General features: G+C 24.4%; 1 protein-coding gene across 2 annotated transcripts in view; it reads left to right on the plus strand.

Moving 5' to 3' along the window:
• Window positions 1-7,178: 7,178 nt before the first annotated feature.
• Window positions 7,179-21,590, plus strand: part of LOC111621855 (bone morphogenetic protein 3-like) — an 18,197-nt gene continuing 3,785 nt past the window's right edge. The window contains exons 1-3 of one of the 2 annotated variants that reach the window (XM_023364114.1): window positions 7,179-7,285; window positions 7,360-7,580; window positions 15,297-16,162. In XM_023364114.1, the coding sequence (XP_023219882.1) occupies window positions 7,370-7,580; window positions 15,297-16,162 (1,077 nt within the window). In that variant the 5' untranslated portion in view covers window positions 7,179-7,285; window positions 7,360-7,369. Of the gene's footprint in view, window positions 7,581-15,296; window positions 16,163-21,590 lie in introns of both variants that reach the window. The other variant, XM_023364113.1, reaches the window with a different exon arrangement.

A 21,590-nucleotide genomic window follows, 5' to 3' on the forward strand; every position in this document is an offset into this window, starting at 1 on the left:
AATTATACATTGAAAATTAAATTGGTTTATAAAACAAATTATAAATTATAAACTAAAGTTTAGATTGTACGTGATAAAAGTTCAAAAATACAAAAGGAAATTTACTAAAATCGCTTTAATTCTGTTCGATTTTAAATGGAACATACAAAAATGTAATATTAATTAATTCTATTTTAAAATTATACACTGATTGATTATGTACGTAATCCTTAATTTTTCTTATTCGACAAGAAACATCAATCACCCACTTGATAACATTTGTTGAACAGGTTCGTGGTTCCTACCTACGCAAAGTTTTGTTACAGATCATCAATTAGAAACAAATAAGAATTCAAAATTTATATTTAACGAATAAACATTCTGCATAATTAATTCAATAAATAATTAAATATATTCGATTTATTAAATTGTTAATTCACGAATTGAATGAATGATTAAAATGCGATTAAATCGTTCAATATGCTAATTTAATCATTCAATATGTGTAAGAGGTAGCTTAATTTTTGATTTTGTTACTTACATTGATACATAATTAATTATTCAGCAATGAAAATACAATCTTTTGTAACTTAATGATAAAATTTCTCACTGTAGAATAATGGCAATTAAGTTGTTTCTCAGCAATTAAATGTTATACTTTAAAAATTCTTCAATTAATTAATTTTTTCTATACATTTTATAATTATAATTAAATCGTTAAATGTCGTTAAATCTAGTTTAATTATTTTTAATACATTTTTTACTTCAAATTTATGCTTTAAAGTATAATGTAATCCATTATCAGCATAATTCTATTGATGATTCCAGTTCATGTTTAGTGTTTTTTTCATTATGATGATTTTTATCTCATTTTTTTCTGATGTCGCAATATGTGATTATTGTGCAAACTATTGATTAATCCAATCAGTGGATGTGTATAGAATTTACATTATCATGCGCCATTTTTATAAAAGAAAAATATACAGTAAAGGAATTTTTAGTAATAAATTAAATCCGGTGAACAATTTATGAATGTAAACTTATTAAAATCAGAATTTTTCATATATAAATGTAAAAATTTAAAAAAATGTCAGATATTTATGTAAAAAGTAAAAGGTGAGGAATATGTAGAGAATTATTTAAACGTTTTTAAATAATTTAAATTTTTTAAGTGTAATGAACAAGCAGCTTTGTACAAAGGAAAAAGCAAAGAAAGTTTTACAAAGAAATGAAATAAAACAGAATAAAACGTAGTAAACAGGAAGAGAAACGTTTTCAAAATAAAATAGCAAACGTGCAGAAACGTTTTTGTAAAATATTAAACTCAGTGAACAAGCAGGAAAATTTTTGGAAAAAAAACAAAGTGAACTTGAAGAGCAAGCTTTAAAATTTTTTGTTAAAAATTAAGTATGATAAACAAGCTGGGGAAAATTTTAGAAAAAAAAATTAAATTTCCCTGCTTGCTCACTAAATTAAAAAAAAAATGAACTTCAAGAGCATGAATTGATTTTTTTTTGTAAAAAAATTAAGCGATAAGTAAACAGTATAGAATGTTTAAATAAAAATTAATCTCGGTAAACAAGCACGAAAGTATTTCGAAAAAAAAAAAAATTATTGAAATTTTATAGAAAGTGAAACTTGATAATCAAGTATAAAAACATTAATATAACGAAATAAAAACTTAATAAAACAGAATTTTTTTTTAAAAAAAATATCAAACATGATGAAGAAGAAGCAAATCTTTTTAATTTACTTGAAAAATTAAATAAATTTAAAGCGAAAGCATTGAATTTTCTCGTCAAAACTTGAGTGAGAAAAGCAGAAAATTGTTTTAAAAAGGAATACGTATACATTTACGCATTCTAAGAACGACATAAACACGATTTACAGCTTAAAAACTTCAAAATAACACATCAAAACAATTATAATAGTTATTTAAAGATAATCTTTTGTTGATGCAACATATCAATCAAAGGCACGTCACAAGGCTACCAGTATAGTTACACCGAAACACTTCAAGATAATCAAAACACCCAGAACTCCAACATAAACATTTAACATTTCTAGAATTGACCACCCAGATCACTCTTAACACGAGTGTACTTCTGTACGTAACAATAGAGAAATTCTGTACTTTACATCCTTTTTTTTTAACACAGTTTGACATCTTTACATGGGGCCAGAAAGGGTATAGACAGAAGATTTGCCGGTTTTGACTGAAGTACCCGAAGAATACAGTATATGGAGGAAAGAACGGTGTCAAATATCTTTTCTGTGATACAACTGGTTTTGCTGCGAACAATTCAAGCAGATAAAATATCTCGTTTTGTTGCTGGTAGCTATCCAAAAAAGCGATAGAATAGATATTAATCCGGATGTGATCGTAAAGATAATCTATTCTTCCATTTTTCATTGTCAAATTCTATAGTTTATATTGCATTATTAGACTTTATTTTAATGTTTAAAAATGTATTCACCTCGAGTTGTTGCAATACCTTCATGCTTTTATTGAATTCTTTTGTCAGAATTTTTCAATTAAATGCCATTTTTAATGCCGTTTTCTGTAAGATAAGATATACTTTTTTATTATTTATTTGTATGGAATTTAATTTTTTTTAAGATAAAATAGACTTTTAAAAGAAAAACAGGATATTTGAGTAAGTTGCCATAAATTCATTCGAGATAATGCTTAAATAATGTATATTTTATCATCGTAATTGTACTCAAAATTTTCAAAAATTTCTAAATTTTATTGTAGAAAATAATTATTTGTTATTCATTTCATTTAAAAATTTAAATTTTTTATATATATTTCAAGATAATTCTTTTATTGATTTTTTTATTTTATTATTTTTTCCAGCAAAGCTGTTGAAAAAAAAGTAAAATTTATGTTTTATAATATTGAAATAGTTGTTGAAATATTATTTTTTACGCTCTGATTTAAAATACTGGGTGGCTCAAAAGTCAGTTAACTAATACAAAGATTAAATTATAATTAATTAATTATATTATTTACCACGTTTATCCCGATTTTGCAGGAAAAAAAACACACTGTTTTAAAATCAGTTTACAATTCATATTTACAGGTATACCTAAAACACGAAGTAAAACACGGTTAACTGAATTTTGGTCCCTGTTATTTATTTTTCATCTTTTTAAATACTTCCACAATTTAATTTCATAAATAAAAATGTTTTGAAACTTTAATCGTTATTCAAAATTTAAAAGGAAAGTTTAATTAATAAAACGTAACAAACAACCTAAACATATTTTTAAAAGAAAAATATAAAAATGATCTGAAAATTCCTTACTTTAAAACGTTGTAGATTCCTGAACGAAGTTTGAAAGTATTAAAATAATTTAAATAAAATTTTTTTCTAATTGAAACCTTCGTTAAAATTCACTGTATAACAATTAAAAGAAAAGAATGTCTTCATCTAAATTAACCCGAACGAACGACGTGATGTATCCAAATTATTATAAAGTCTTGTTTATGTTATGGAAGACGTAACAGCAAAAACAACCCCTCCTAAGAAAAAAAAAGAAATTAATGTTTTGCAGATAATTATATTTTCATAAGTCTGATCATGATCGGATCATTAGTAAGTTTGATTTTTGTAATTATTTCTTCTACGTGTCACACAATGGAATTTATGAAAAGATGTTTGGAATCGCATCAAATGATTAAGACAGTCACGACTCGTTTACAAGCTGGATTCTTATGACTGGAGGCAGCATTTCTTAAGAATTGATGCCAAATTATGGAGAAGAAAAAAATGAAGTTGTAATAATAGAAACACCTATCCAACTAATAAACTGATAAAAATGAATATATAAAAAAAGAATATCGTTACTCGCATCTGCTTACTGATAACACTTTATTTGTTTTGATGTGATCTTAAGTATATTATTATCATAGTAACGAGTTTAAGACTCTAAAAGTTTTAAAGCTGTTTAAGAATTTCACATATATTAAACACTTTTAATTGTTTTTCATTGAAAAATTTATATTAAAAAAACTCTCCTAACCTTATCTAAAATGTTAATTATTTTACAACGTTCTATTAAAAAATACTTTTCTAGGTATAATTATTCTGTTTAGAAAAAGAAAAATTAATCTATTCGTAGGTATTTACGATGTAGATTGCTATAAATGTGCAATAAATTAACATGCAGTCATTTAAAGTACTTAAATTTATACATAAATATGTAACGGTTTTATGTTTAATTTTTCTTATTTGTTAAATTTTTAGTGAAGTTTTTTGGAATTTTTTTTTCAAGAAATTTTTCGTCTTAGACAACATTTATCTCTGAAATACGATCTTCTTTATATAAACAATCAGACATGATATTGTTGCAAATCAAATTTAGTAGTTTGTTTTTATAATATATCAAGGTCTCTGCTTCACTGTAAGGTTATCTCTTAAGTTCTAAAAAGAAAAACAAGATGCCTTTTGAAAGATTACTGATGCTTTCTTGTTGTACAAAATTGAACTTCCTGCTTATTTTAAAGATACTTTCAGCATTAGAATTCAGAATATGATACTTTTTTAAGTATGTTTTTATCTTGGTCTATTAAACTTCTCATCAATTTCTATTCTTCCAAAGCATTTACTATTCTTCTGCTTCTCTTCCTCCACCTCCTCTTTCTTTTTTTTATCATAAATTTATATCAATGTAATCAGTTGTTTTTTATTCAACGTCGGTTATTCATAAGTAATTATTTTTACATTAATTCTTAAATTAGCTTTGTCATTATTGTTAGACGGATCGAACTTATGTATGATTCGTGAGTAAAAAATAATTACATATGTTGGATTACAACAGCTGTGATTGCTTATTAATTACATGCATTGAAACTTTAAGACAGCTTGTTACTTAAGGATTGTCTTTATTGTCGAGTTAAATCTTTTAAAAAAAAAGGGAAAGGGGATGAAAATCTTAAACTTCTTTACATTTTGTCCTCAGCTGAAGTCACGCAATTATAAAATGAGTCAGCTTAGATTTATTTTTTCCTTAACTTTACAGAAAATTATTACATATTAATAACCCTATTTTGATTTAATTTTATACACATTTACAACATTTATTTTACTAATATTCCTACTTTTAATGTACAGTACTTTTACTTTTTTATATTTATCATGAATTTAATTTGATGATATACAAATTTTTAAATTGTTCTCCTTCATTCCTACACAAATCTTGCATAAATTTATTGTTAAAAGTAAGAAAATTAAGTTTAAAATATAAAATTTTAAATTTCTAAACATGAAGAATAAAAAAATTACAGCAACTTCAAGATATACTTAATGTAAATTACATTTTTATTAATTGAATTTATACGAAGTGTCTTTTAAATTTATCAAATTGCAAAGCGAATCGAGTGATAATTTAAAGTGATCCTACTTAAATACACTTGACATAAATGACATAACTTGTTATGAAGTATTAAGAATGCCAAAGTCACTGTGTTTTTTTTAAACGTGGCAAAACAATAGAATTTTAACAAGTGGATAATGATTCGGTCAATGTCCAAGTGGAAAACTGGATGCGGTCACCACTTAACTAAACACAAAATTTTTCTAAAGACAATTCGCTTCTTTGTATATATACACTAATCTATTGGCAGATGTATCTTTGCTAAGTTCTTTGCAATGAGGTAATGAGGTAGGCATGTCTATGTTTGGCTTCAGGCGATTAAATTTTCATTCCTATTGTTTCAGCTTAAAGACAAAACTTCAAAATAACTAACTACAATGTCTATGTTTTCTACGAAATGAGGCACCTACAAATTTTATGTTATCTTTTCATATTTTAAGTTAAGAATTTCTATAGTTTATACGAGAGAAGTCCTACATTTTTAAATCTTTTTAGCAGCGACATACACATATATCTTCCTTTCTCACGTTTATTTCTTGTTAGAAATTTAATGAATTGCTTCTAAAGCTGTTTGGTATGTTTTATCTTCGAATTGATTTATCGTGAAGGTTATAACAATGATCTAATTCATTTATTTCATACTCTATTCTTCTGTCAAACTTATATTAATGTTTTTGATTTGATCTATCTGACAAAAAATTCTATATAAATTATCAAAGTTTTAATGCTTTAAACAATATAAATTAAACTGAATTTAATATCAACAGTAATTAATTAAACCATTTTAATATACTTATAGCATACTAATAAGTGCATTTTAAATATTTATGATTGCATTATGACCTTTTTATATTAGAATGTTTGTACTTTTTTCATTAAGTTATATGCTTTTATACATTATATATTATAATTATACAGCAATTTATAAACTTTTACATAATTAGAATATATATTTAACAGCTTTAAATTTAAATAAATTGTTACTTCAGAAATTTACTTTTATTGTGTTTATTTATCGTCCAAATCATTTTATTTGTCTAATGTTCTAATGATAAATTAACTTAATAAAAACAAAATTTTCAAACAAATTATTTTAAATATAAATATAAAATAAATGTTATATTTTACATTAATGCTGAATATGAAAATAATAGCAAAAATTCTCTTGTAATATAGGGCAAACGGTGATTAATTACAAAGATTTGTTGAGTTGGGATTTCAATAAATTGTTCGGTTAAATGGTCAAAAGATTTGTTACTGATTCTTTGTAATTAACTCTGTTATTGCCGAGGCGGGTCCACTGGCAAAGAGTCGTCATCTGAGGCGAATATCCCGAGGAAATCATTATTAAGGGGTTTGATGTTCATATTAAATACATGCTGTCATTGTTCTAATTTAATTTCTATAGTCGAAGAATGCGTTAGTTAACAGCTTTTTTTTCAATTTAATATTAAAAATTTCGATAGTGAAATGGATCTATTAGGTAAATTTTTCTTTAATTTCAGGGGTAATAAAGCAAATTTTTATTGATTTAAATATTAAAATAAATAATATANAATTAAAACTAGTTGTGTATAGGATGACTCTTAATCAAAAAATAAATAAATTCGTAGCTTTTTACAATATGTCAGATTTATATCAAATTTTACGATCGTCAATCATACGAGCTGCAATTCACGAAATAGCATGTCAAGTGCAGGCATCGCACTCTAAACCCATTTTTTTCCCCCTTATCCCCGCTCTCAGCTTCTTTTCTATCATCTTTACGTTTGTTTTATTGGAAGCAAGACCACGTGGCCATCACTTAATAGCCAGTTCGACATACGGTGCAGTCATCCTGTCTCATTCGCTTCGGCGCACAACTAGCCTACCTACTGTACAAGTCAGTTTGATCCTTCACAGCACTTAGTCCACTACACAAACTGTAAATAATCTTAAAAATTATATAAAGAAATCGATTGGAAAATGTATTATTAATGCATAATTTTTCATCAACAGAAGTACGAGAATGAACTTATACGACTACTTTCTGTTTATAACTGCTATAGCTGTTGTTACAGTCGCGGGACAGTCACACGCATCTAAATTAATCTACCAAAAATCGAAAGTTTCTTCGACTCCTCGTTATATGGTTCAGTTGTATGAGAAGTATAAGAGTGGTAGAATTGATTCCATTCATGAAAATAGTTCTATAGTTCGAAGTATTTTACCCATGAAAGGTAAGTTGTAAATGTTTTAAATAAGTTCAATTGTGTTGAAATATTTAAATTCTTTATATTTAAACTTTATTTTATACTTTTTTCCTTTATAATTAAATTAGAATTATAGTTAATTGTACTTATCTTTAACGAAAGAATATGGCGTGTCACTTAGTTTATGCCCGAATTCCCTTAATGAATTATTCAAATTAGTGTAGATTCTGTGTTTATTTAGTATAAAGTAACTTAAAGTTTTCTAATTAAATAACTTTTAAATTGTAATTTGACATAATTTTAATAAAACTAATAGGATTATTTAATTTAATATGTTATAAATAGAATATTTTATCATAAAATCCCAATTGTTTTTAAAGTAATTTCAATTAGGCTAATGATAAAGTAGAGAAACTTGTATATAATAATAGGTTCGAATTGATTGTTCATCTTATGTCAAATTTAATATTGTGCAATGAAAACAATAAGTAGACAATGCATAACGAATACGTTGAAGCAATGACATATTTATTTATTTATTATCTATCGATAATACCTCATAAATGAATTGGAATCGCACAATAATTGCAATTGTTTCAAAATTTTTAACTTATTTACTTCTAATAGTAGAGTTGGCGTGACAGAATTTATTTTAAATTGTCTTTATAATGACGGGAAAGGAATTTTATAAGGCACGATATTGGCTATCGAGCAATTGTGCCATGAGGTTAGATAGTTCAATACTGGGATTATTAGCTGCAATAAGATTCCGTGACAGCTAAGTATACACTTAATTTATCAGGAATGTCAAAATGATCCTTCATCCTTTCAATATAACAATAAATATATAATAATAAAATCAATAATAGACATCAATATGATTTAATACAAAGTAAAGAAGAAAGTTTTTGTTTTCTTATATTATGTTGTGAATAAGGTTTTAAACTTTTTCTAGTTTTAAACCAACAAGTAAGATAATTAACTATTTTTTTTAAATTTTTAATAGAAGGAATAATGTCTACAGAATTGATTTTTCTTTGTTTTAAGGTGGTGAGTAAGGTTTGTAAATTTATTTTTCCATTTTTAAAATTGTGAATAAGATTTTTAAATTTATTTTTCATATTTTTATAGTCAAAATAAAGTTTTTTTATACAAATTTTTCTTCATAAACATACAAAATAGAGTTTGAATTGTCATTTTTAATAACAGAAAATCAAGTTTAAATTCTCATTTTGCTTATTTTGTGCTTAAAATGCACAAAATAAGATTTGTAAATACAATTATTGACTTTTAATACTAGAAAATCAGATTTTTTAAAATTTATTTTCTGAATTTAAAGAAAGAAATTAAGTTAAACAAATAATATAATCAAGTTTTAAAATAGTAAGTATTGACACTTGTAAAATAATTAAACAAACATAAAATAAATAAAATATAATCATCTGACACCATACTATTTATAAAGAACAGATGTGTATTATCATTATATTTAGTCCAGACGTGTAATATAAACCATTTAGAAACTTCAGAAAATTCATAAAATATATAAGAAACAATAGAAAACAGTTTAGTCGAAGAGTAACATATAGACATACACACAGACTCTTTTGTCCACTTGTTTTGCTTAGAACGGTTCTCCTTGTAATTGCTGTTTATGTTTTAATTACAAGTCTCGTGGTGAGTGTATAGGGCATGTTTATTCTATAAAAAAGAAGAGGAAAATCTCTGATTTTGTAAACATAATAAACTAAGATGTACAATAAATTACGTAATATATTTATAATAATAAATTATTATATTATGTAAAAAACTTGAAGTTCTTCTTTTAAGTATAATTTATCATTGAATTAAGTAAGGACTTATATGAACGTAATTAAAATCTTTAATTAGTTTACTAATAACAAATAACTAATTGAGTGTAACCTAAATTAAGGTTACATTCAATTAGTTTATTATGAGTAAAATGTTTATTCGTTGCTTCTCTATCTTATCTTTGTTGTTTCAGATTACCATTTTTTACAAATAAAATTCAACATTCTTTCCGGATGACTTAGTAAAAGGTCAATGCTTTTGTTGTATACAAACGGGCTTTATAAGAACATAAATTATTTAAAAATTCGGTAAAATGTGATATAAAATTGTATAAAATATGCAAAATTTTGTAAATTATACATTGAAAATTAAATTGGTTTATAAAACAAATTATAAATTATAAACTAAAGTTTAGATTGTACGTGATAAAAGTTCAAAAATACAAAAGGAAATTTACTAAAATCGCTTTAATTCTGTTCGATTTTAAATGGAACATACAAAAATGTAATATTAATTAATTCTATTTTAAAATTATACACTGATTGATTATGTACGTAATCCTTAATTTTTCTTATTCGACAAGAAACATCAATCACCCACTTGATAACATTTGTTGAACAGGTTCGTGGTTCCTACCTACGCAAAGTTTTGTTACAGATCATCAATTAGAAACAAATAAGAATTCAAAATTTATATTTAACGAATAAACATTCTGCATAATTAATTCAATAAATAATTAAATATATTCGATTTATTAAATTGTTAATTCACGAATTGAATGAATGATTAAAATGCGATTAAATCGTTCAATATGCTAATTTAATCATTCAATATGTGTAAGAGGTAGCTTAATTTTTGATTTTGTTACTTACATTGATACATAATTAATTATTCAGCAATGAAAATACAATCTTTTGTAACTTAATGATAAAATTTCTCACTGTAGAATAATGGCAATTAAGTTGTTTCTCAGCAATTAAATGTTATACTTTAAAAATTCTTCAATTAATTAATTTTTTCTATACATTTTATAATTATAATTAAATCGTTAAATGTCGTTAAATCTAGTTTAATTATTTTTAATACATTTTTTACTTCAAATTTATGCTTTAAAGTATAATGTAATCCATTATCAGCATAATTCTATTGATGATTCCAGTTCATGTTTAGTGTTTTTTTCATTATGATGATTTTTATCTCATTTTTTTCTGATGTCGCAATATGTGATTATTGTGCAAACTATTGATTAATCCAATCAGTGGATGTGTATAGAATTTACATTATCATGCGCCATTTTTATAAAAGAAAAATATACAGTAAAGGAATTTTTAGTAATAAATTAAATCCGGTGAACAATTTATGAATGTAAACTTATTAAAATCAGAATTTTTCATATATAAATGTAAAAATTTAAAAAAATGTCAGATATTTATGTAAAAAGTAAAAGGTGAGGAATATGTAGAGAATTATTTAAACGTTTTTAAATAATTTAAATTTTTTAAGTGTAATGAACAAGCAGCTTTGTACAAAGGAAAAAGCAAAGAAAGTTTTACAAAGAAATGAAATAAAACAGAATAAAACGTAGTAAACAGGAAGAGAAACGTTTTCAAAATAAAATAGCAAACGTGCAGAAACGTTTTTGTAAAATATTAAACTCAGTGAACAAGCAGGAAAATTTTTGGAAAAAAAACAAAGTGAACTTGAAGAGCAAGCTTTAAAATTTTTTGTTAAAAATTAAGTATGATAAACAAGCTGGGGAAAATTTTAGAAAAAAAAATTAAATTTCCCTGCTTGCTCACTAAATTAAAAAAAAAATGAACTTCAAGAGCATGAATTGATTTTTTTTTGTAAAAAAATTAAGCGATAAGTAAACAGTATAGAATGTTTAAATAAAAATTAATCTCGGTAAACAAGCACGAAAGTATTTCGCAAAAAAAATTATTGAAATTTTATAGAAAGTGAAACTTGATAAACAAGTATAAAAACATTAATATAACGAAATAAAAACTTAATAAAACAGAATTTTTTTTTAAAAAAAATATCAAACATGATGAAGAAGAAGCAAATCTTTTTAATTTACTTGAAAAATTAAATAAATTTAAAGCGAAAGCATTGAATTTTCTCGTCAAAACTTGAGTGAGAAAAGCAGAAAATTGTTTTAAAAAGGAATACGTATACATTTACGCATTCTAAGAACGACATAAACACGATTTACAGCTTAAAAACTTCAAAATAACACATCAAAACAATTATAATAGTTATTTAAAGATAATCTTTTGTTGATGCAACATATCAATCAAAGGCACGTCACAAGGCTACCAGTATAGTTACACCGAAACACTTCAAGATAATCAAAACACCCAGAACTCCAACATAAACATTTAACATTTCTAGAATTGACCACCCAGATCACTCTTAACACGAGTGTACTTCTGTACGTAACAATAGAGAAATTCTGTACTTTACATCCTTTTTTTTTTACACAGTNGGGAGAAAAAATTATTTTCTTTATGAGGTATCCAGAGGCATTTTTATACCTTTATGATATATCGCGCCATCTGTTTGTAATATTTATAACTAAATTAGGTTCAAATTTATGTGTAATCATTTTAACTTTTCCATTATAAGACTATATTAAAAGTTATAGCTTATAAATTTCTTAGCAATCAAAAACTAAAATGATTACTCTATTATAAATCATTATAATTTAATAATAATGTTTATCTTGGCTAAATTAAGATAAATTCTAATGTCTTATTAAATATTTAATTTAATATTTGAGGTTGTGAATAAACAATGACGCATAATGTAACTCTATTCTCTTATTAATTGCATATTAAAATTATTTTTAAAAAAATACAATTTTCTTTTAAAATTAATTTAATTAAATACACATATTGTAATAAAAATTTTTAATTTAAAATAATATTTTTTTTAATAATACAAACTTTATTTAATGTTTACTTTACTTTAACGTGGAGAAAATTGTTTATCAATTATATAAACAAATATTTTAACAAATAAAAATTTATATAATAATATCACTTCGATCTATATTTAAACATTATTAAGAGTTTACTATATTGATTTTACATATTATTTAATTAATAAATATATTATATGAAAATATTTTAAGACATTAAAGAGAATTAAAACTTTTAAAATAAATTTAAAATGTTTTAAAGTAAATAAAGTTATTAACATTTCAATTATTAATTATGTAATCGAATCTATATAGCTTAATATTAAAGCATTTAGATATAATTTAATCTGATTGATGTTTAGTTTAAGGTATTTACCTTCAATTGAATCTGGCATGCCTTTAATTTAATGCTTAGTACTATATACAATTAAACATGATTTACCTTTAAGATATTTACATAGAATTGAATCTGATATGCTTTTAATTTCAAGCATTTCTATGAACTGAATCTAAATTAACTTTATTTTATGATTTTACAATTAAATATGATTCACTTTTAATTTAACGTATTTAAATACAATTGAATCGGCTTAATATAAGATACTTATATTCATTGTTGAACTTGGCATACCTTTTAATTTAATTAGTCATATTTTAATGAACCTGATACATCCTTTAACTTATACTTTAAGAAGTTCAAATAAAACTGAACACAACACATTTAACTTATGACATTTATATACAAATTTAAAGTGATTTACTTTAAATTTAAGGTATTTGCATATAAATAAATTTTATGTATCTTTAATTTAATATTTATATACAATTAAATCTGATTTAACTTTAATTTAAGGTGTGTTAAATTCAATTGTAATATCTGCAATCTTACTGATGAGTATTTACTTTACTAAATCAATTGAAAAACTTGCTAAGTAGCAAATTTGCTTGATGATGGGGTGACATCATCGTTTATCACTTTTACAATTTATTCTCGCATATTGGACCCAAGGCAATGATCGATAAAATATGTCTCAAGCTAGGGTCAAACGATAATAAAATAAGTAACTATTAATTTTTTTAAAATTTAATTTAAAAATAATAAATGATTTTATAAATAAAAATCGATGTTAATAAAGTAAAAATAGAATAAATTGCATATATTTTTTTTAAATTGAAATTAATTACGAGTAATTTTTTATAGCGTAATCGATGCGTGTTTTTCATTAATATATAGGTCATATAATTAATAAAACATGCATAGTAATTGGTTAATATTTATAAATAAGAAATACCTTAATTGTTTAATGTTACGTATACATTATAACTAACCATGTGTAAAAATTATCGATTGGTTTACAGATATTTTGCATTTGTGTAATTGATTAATGTAAGCCAATATAACTAATCATACATGAAAGGTATTGATTAATACATGTGACTAATTGTGTATGCTAATCATCGGTTAATATGTGATAAATCATATGTAAATTATTGATTTAAGATGAATAATGCATGTTGCATTTTATTCAATTGTTTTATAGATTAGCATAAGTTAAAATCTCAGCAAATGACCTAACGTAATGTCTTTTTAACTGTAACTTCCCAACATGTAGAACGCGAACTATAAAAGTTAAAAAAGAGTATTTAGTAGGAAATTATATATTACAGTTAAATCGAAGATGTTTTTATTTTCAAAATTCTATATTATATTATAAGATGATATAATGTTTTAATTATGATAACAATATTAATTAATTAATTATTTTATTAAAAACAGAATCTTTTCCCATCAAATCATGCAACCATCCAGAGTTTGGTTCACTCATTGAGCTTGGATCCAAATGTTCCCCCGCCGTGCTGTGTTCCTGATATGACATCATCAGTGACTCTTTTATATTTTGATGAGATAATTAATCAGTTATTACATGAAATAATTTACCGTCTCAGTTTATGTTATATTATCGTTAATGAGTAATTTTAATTAATTTAATTATATGTTAAATTTATATAGCTTTATATGTTAAATTTAATTAAATCCAGCTGCCATAGTCTTTAATACTGTTTAGTCATCGATACAATATTAATATTCTTCATTGTAACAAACATGTTTGTGGCTTAAGTTTTTTTTTTTATATTTTTAAACACGAAAAGAAGCTTTAATTAGATGTAAAACATCTGTTCAATTGAGTCCTTTTTTTTAAATTTCTTTATGAAAAGTTAACGTTACAGGAGCTAGAAAAAAAAAAGAAAATTGATCTTACAACATGGACTTAAAATATAAAGAAACAAGAAGGAACACCTGTTCCATTGCTAAATCGTTGTAGTCAATGAATCAATTTTTATATCGTCTATATAAAAAGTCATTTTGCATTGTAGAGTAATACACACTAAACATGTGCTTCAATAAATAAATATATATATATACAGTTTGGCCCAAAGCATAGTATGCTCATTCTTAAGACAAGGTTGATTGCACCTTGGGGGTCATTTGTTATTTATTACGAACGGACTTAAATAAGAAAATTTCGATCTTTGAGATAAGTAGGTTACTATCAAAAGCTCTGATACTAAATTATATGAATAAGATAAAGGTAGAAAATAAGTTATACTTCTTTTTTTGTGATTTGGTTGACATTCTTACTCTAATGAAGCTACTGCAATTAAGCTTATTTGATCACTTTGGAAGTAGGTTTTAAATCGGAATCTCCCTTAAAAATGACAAAAAATGTAATTTTTGGATAATTAACTGTTGTTGTTGTCGTTCGATAATTGAAGCTTTAATAAACTAATTGCTAATTAAATTTATATATAAAAAAAAGTCTCTTAATGAATAAAAAAAAAATGTTTAACTTGTTTAAGACTGTTTAATTAGAGAGAGATGAAGTGAATTTTAATGGTTTATAAATGTCAAAATATATAATTTTTTCTCCTTTAATTCGTAATAAATTTTTGAAGTTATAACATGCGTTTTCTGAATTTTTATACTTAATTTATTGTTTTGCTTTCAGGTAAATTGGAAGATGTGGAAATGTTAGTGTATAATCTTACAGGTGTACCATCTTCCGAAGTTATTATTAGAGCTGAATTACATGCTTTTATTCGAAGAAGAAAATCGAGAGAACATGTTTATCGTTTTAAATTATGGGACCTAATCCAAACTTCCTTGCCATCCGTGGAACAAAGAGAAATTAAAGAAAGTGATGTTGGATGGAGTGTTTACGAAGTTACCAAAGTAGTTCTTAATTGTAGGACTCCAAATACTGATAGTCAACATTTACTTGGCATTTCTATAGAAGGAAGCAGCGATAGAAGAAAGTTTCGATCCATTCCTATGAAGCGATTGGTCAGTTTCCATTCTCAACCGTTTTTGCTCTTGTTTTCTTATGAGAAAACATCTACAAATTTCTCAAATTCTGATATTGTACAAGATCGTTTAAATGAGCTGCTTACAAAAACAATTGATGAAAACAAACGAAGAAAGAGGTCTATCCATGATAATGAACTTCCTGAATATCCACTTTATAAAATACATGGTTTGCAATTAGTTTCGTCTTCTGGAAGTTATGGTAAAGATTCTGTTCATCGTTCTAGGTTATTGCCTCATCCTCAGCATTTGAACAATCGAAAATCACGTGGAAAGAAAAAAGAACGAAAAAGAAAGCATCGAAAGTTACCATTTCCATGGAAAAAATCAGATAACATTCATCAAAATGATGCAACTATTGCAGATGATGATATTAAAGATGTAATGATGTGTCAGAAGAAAAAACTTATAGTAGACTTTGCAGCACTTGGATGGACAAACTGGATCATTTCACCTGATAAATTTGAAGCTAATTATTGTGCTGGACAATGCCTTTTTCCATTACCAAAAGTAAGTTTTATTTTAATTAAAAAATATATATATTAAACTATAATAGATTTCGAAGTAAAGTTTGGAAAATATTTAGAAACACTTTAAAATAAATAATAAAATTTAAGGCATCATTTTTTCATTTAATGTAAATTGATATAACTCTCAAAATATTATCATAGTAAATATATCTAATCAAAGAAATTAAAACAGGAGGAAAGAGTAAGTTGGTTTTCAGATGGAACCGAACTCAGGTGTTTTTAATTTGTCAAAGATAGAATAAATATAATTAAGAAATTTCCAAAAGATGCATTCTCATCGTAATCTAATACAAACTTCCTTTTCTCTTGATTTGTTTATTCAAACAGGTACGTGTTTGGTATATAAGAAGGTTATTCATTGAATATTATTTGCTTATTAGCAAGAATAATTAATCAGTTATTACATGACTCGGCTTTTGTATTCAATAAACTTAATAAATTATTTCAATTAGCTAGAACTGAAAACAAACTTAGAAGTCTTTAATGAACAATTTTCATGCCACATTGTGAACTCATTGCAAAGTTCTTGCAAAGATAACTCCTGCATCATAAATTTTTGAAAAAAGTTCTTTAAATGAAGTCATGTAACTGTTGCATTCTTTGAAGTATTCATGAATACTTGCACAGAGTAAACAAAAAAGAATGTCTAAAACAATCTTATCAATGTTAATGAATTATTTCATCAAGGTCTCTTCAAATAAAGGATACTTTGTTATAATGAAAATTAAAATATGAAAGAAATGTCATGGTTCGCTTTCAAATTAAGGTTAAACTAAACAATAGAAATGTTTTTTATATTATATATTAATTGAAGAATATCGTTTTCTTATAATAATAATTGTAGAATGAATACTAAACGAAAAAATAACACACCAATACTGGGCATTATAGAGATTATTGCTCCGAATGTTTTATATAATAAATGGTCTTTATCTTGTGCCATTTGCCTCGTATGACGAATTCCTTACTTTAAAGAAAATCGTACAAAGAGTGACCAAATCTTATATTATATAGAAAATGATGTGGAGCCGAATTACAACAACTGGACTATCTTTTAAAGTACAGAGAAATATGAAACATATTATAAAACCTTAAGCATTATGACTAAGATCGTTAATGATGGTAATAATTAAATTCATTATTAATTTATAGGAAGAAAAAATTGTTAAGTAGAGTAGAACTTGAGGGAATGTGGGGACCCAGGACTAATATTATAATCCATTCGGTTATTTCATTTGATAATATATTAGAGCATTCTTATTATTATTAAATATAATAAACTAGAAAAATATTATATTTAGAAGAAATATATATAAAATCGCATCGAAAATTTTAAAATAATTTTATAAGTAATTATTACAATAATTTTTTGAATAAATATACTCTATTACCGGCTCTACACTGAAGAAGTTTTATTAATATAAATTATGTTTTTATTTAATGTAAATTTAGTATTTAGTTAGGTTTTTATTATTCTTGATAATGTATTGATATATTATTTACTATCTATAAAATCAAAATTAGTTTACAATTTATTATTATAATATTAAAATTATCAATAGGAAAGCTTTTCATATAAATTAATATTTTTATTGTTTATCAAAATGATTTTTGTTTTATTGTAATTGAAACAATTAGAATGTCTTTTATTACTTGTAAACATACATAAAATATTTCTCGAGTAAACTCGTGTGAAAATTAATTATAATGAGTAATTTATTCCTTACCATTTATCTTTATATGGAGTTTATATTATCTGAAAGTTCTGTTTTATAACTTTCACGGGATGAATATATATATTTAAGGGATTCGAGTACATGTATATTCGATCTATTCAAGAACGTAAACTATATATTATCGTCTATTTTAAAAACATGGTCCAATATAGATGGGTACAGAATAAAACTTATTCTGCGTTTATCTACAAACATTGTAGATAGGCCCAGAAATAAGGGGATCAGGCTCAGAGAAAGAGAAATCTCAAATTTAGTCAATTATGTAAAAAAATACGAAAATGATATTAGTTCTTTTTAGAAAATGATAAAAATTCTACTTTTATTTATTTCATTCTAATATTCTCAGAGAGATTCATTGTAATCATTATATTCATTCTAATATTCTCCGTAAGACTGAGAGGAGTGGGTATTCTCGCATTTTTGACGTTTCCGAGTTTAATTTTATCGGTTTCCGACCGTACTAACTCTATATATTTCATATTATCACATTGCTAATATTTATAGAATGATGATTAAGTCTTTAAATATTAGATATTGCTATTTAACGCTTGAAGAGTTAAGTAATTAGCAAACTTTCTAAGCTGTATTTCAGAAAAATGATTTTATTTTAAATCTAAGAAATAAGGAATTTTTCTTAGAATCAATTAAGATATTTCATTAATCTTCTTTCGTTAATTATTGTCCTATAGATTACATATACAACGTACATCCGCTCGATAATTAAACTTATCACTTTCTACTCGACGTCTTATTTAATGGTACTGTATCTTAATGGGATTTCAGTGTAAGGATTATTTCATCTTATATCTGATAAGTTATAAAATAATAGAATTAAATCAGATTACTATATTGATTTATGTAATATTGTTTAATATAATTTATAGATTTTTGACAAAATTTTATAAGAAATCAAAAGGGACGAGAATGGTTTTTAGGCTTATTAAACCAGAAACTCGGAATCATGATTAAATTAATGTCATCACTATTGGAAATAATATTTTAAAACTAGTTTGAAGCTCTAATTACAGTAAAAATTTTGGCAATTTCTTACAAAAAAAAATTTTTATAAGAATAAATATCAATATTAAAAAAAACTTTATAATATTTTATTTAAATTATTTAAGAAATTTAACAAAATTTAAAACGTATTTCTTTATAAAATTTAAAATTTATGAAATTGTAAACAATAAGATGTAAAGTAATCAATTGGAAGGGAGTAGAGAGGCAAGAGACGTAAGGATAATATTAAATTTCCTTCAAGGTTTTTATAATAATCAAATTGTTTTGTTTACATATTAAAAATAGTTTACTTTAAAATATTTTGCAATTGATATTGTGAGAAAAAAAAAATTCAAAATCAAATAAAATAAGATAAAATCGAAAATTAATTTAATTCGAGCAAAAATATTAAAAGTCGCATTTAAAAAAAAGTATAGAACAAGACATTAAATTCTTTTACAATGCGGAAATGAAACATCGACTTCCTTTCTACCTAAATGTTTTTAGAAAAAATTACAAGTAAAAAATATTTATTCTAAAAAAAAGCACTACAATTTTTTTTATATTATAATTTAAAATTTTAGCATTACTTATGAATATTTTTTCTTGATAAAGATACATATATATGATCTACGTTATTCTCATATATAAAACACGTTGAAAGAAAACGGAAATGCCTAGAGCATTATAGAAATTAATTTTTACTTTCCTTCGACTATAATTAGGATCACTAATAACTCTTCTTTAAATTGGATTTTAAACAAAAAAAAAAAAAATCTGATTAATAAACCCATCTATATATACAATACATATAAAAGATAGTCTTAATATATGAATTATTAACATTATAATGCTGAATTATTGTTCAAAAATATGATCGATCGTTCTAAAAATCGTGGAATTTAAATAATTACGTTTAAATATTAATGAATTATTATTATTTTTTTTTTCTTTACTAAAATTTTTGATATTTTTCACTTAAAGTAAATTCGTAATTTCGTGTAAAATTCTTCTTTCGTTTTTACTGATTAATCCTCGAAGATTGCGTGTTACTTTTTTATCTTTATACACTCAGAGATGTCATCGTTAAATTTTTGTAGCCAAGGTAATTAATTTTCGAATTTTTTTTTTGCCTTTTATTTTCTACACTATGAACACGCATGCGTATAAGATCCTTGCCCAGGTGTGGTGATATAAAAAGGAACCTGCATAGTAAATTGGATCGTTGAGAAATGTTTAATGACCTTTTCTCTACTAAATCTGAGATCGTCGACTAGAAAGGAACGTGCAAAAATTTTATTTCCTGTAATTTAATTATATAACGTTAATCACACATTAAAACTTATTTTCCTTTATGTTTTAAATTGAAATTGTCACAATTTTATCGTTACAATATTGAATTTCTCATTATTTATTTTCACGTTTTTCACGAATAAAATTAACATATTTAATACGTTAAATAACCTTTAAATCTTTAATTTTCATTTATAAGAAACAAATTAACTAATTAGAGAAGACGTTTACTGTTTTTCATATCATTAAAAATTCATAAGTTAAAAATATTTTCACGTTTTAACACTCATTAATTAAAAAATTAGCTTTAAAAATTTATATTTTTTTTATTTAATATATAAAGATAGATTAAAGTAGTAAATGTGGGTTAAACTATAGGTTTTTAATATAAATCTATAGATAATTATTGAATAAATCTCTATCAATCTTCCATTGAAAAGTAACTCGGTAATTTTCAGAAATTAAATTAATATTCATAACTATTATGTTGTATTACACGTGGCATGAATAACTATCAAAAATATGCCTAAATTAATACAGAAAGTGTTGACAACAGCTAGCAGAGAGACACAAAAACTTATATATTTTCTTTTTTTTTCTAACGTTCTACTCCATCTATCATATCTAGTCAACCCGATCTTTATCTCACACATCAACTTCCACACGATATCACCATTTTTAAAAATTAACCTTATCTATGCATCGATAATACAAAACACATCATTTGCTTAGAAAATAACTATTTCTTACTAAATTTTCCACCTGCTCTAAACGATAATCTGTTCTTTTCTTCAACCTTCATGTCAGATGGTGCCAAAGGGAAAAACATCAGGTGTTTAGCCTGAGGTTTATTCAAATATGGACATTCGTGAGATATATATTGTTAGGAATTTCTAACCATCGAGTATATAATATGTCGAGTTTCTAGTTTAAGAGGCAAGCAGAATCGACGATAGGCACTACAACTTATCGTGACAGGTGTGCCAAGTGAACAGGTGCGCTCATATTCCCTACAATTGAATTATGAATATAATATATACGAGATTCCATTCATAATTTATGGCTTATTCTATTTTATTTTTAGTATATTTTATGTTTTTTTTTTCTTTTTTAAACTAAAGTATTATCGTAATTATACTTTCAAGCGATTAAAAATTTTTGTTTGAAATAAAAGTGCATAATTAAAATAATTTATGTATGATCTAAACATAATTAAAATATCAAAAATTAAATGCATAAATATGCAAGAAAGGTCTTTGAACTGATCTTTAAACTATAAATTTTTGTCTTAAGTATGAAGATAAATGTATTTTTATTAAATTAATTATTAATTTATCATAATAATTAAAATTATCTGACAACGATGTCAAACAGTAGATA

The sequence above is a fragment of the Centruroides sculpturatus genome, unplaced genomic scaffold (assembly GCF_000671375.1).
Source record: "Centruroides sculpturatus isolate CEXI.00-Female unplaced genomic scaffold, Cexi_2.0 scaffold184, whole genome shotgun sequence".
NCBI classification, from domain to species: domain Eukaryota; kingdom Metazoa; phylum Arthropoda; class Arachnida; order Scorpiones; family Buthidae; genus Centruroides; species Centruroides sculpturatus.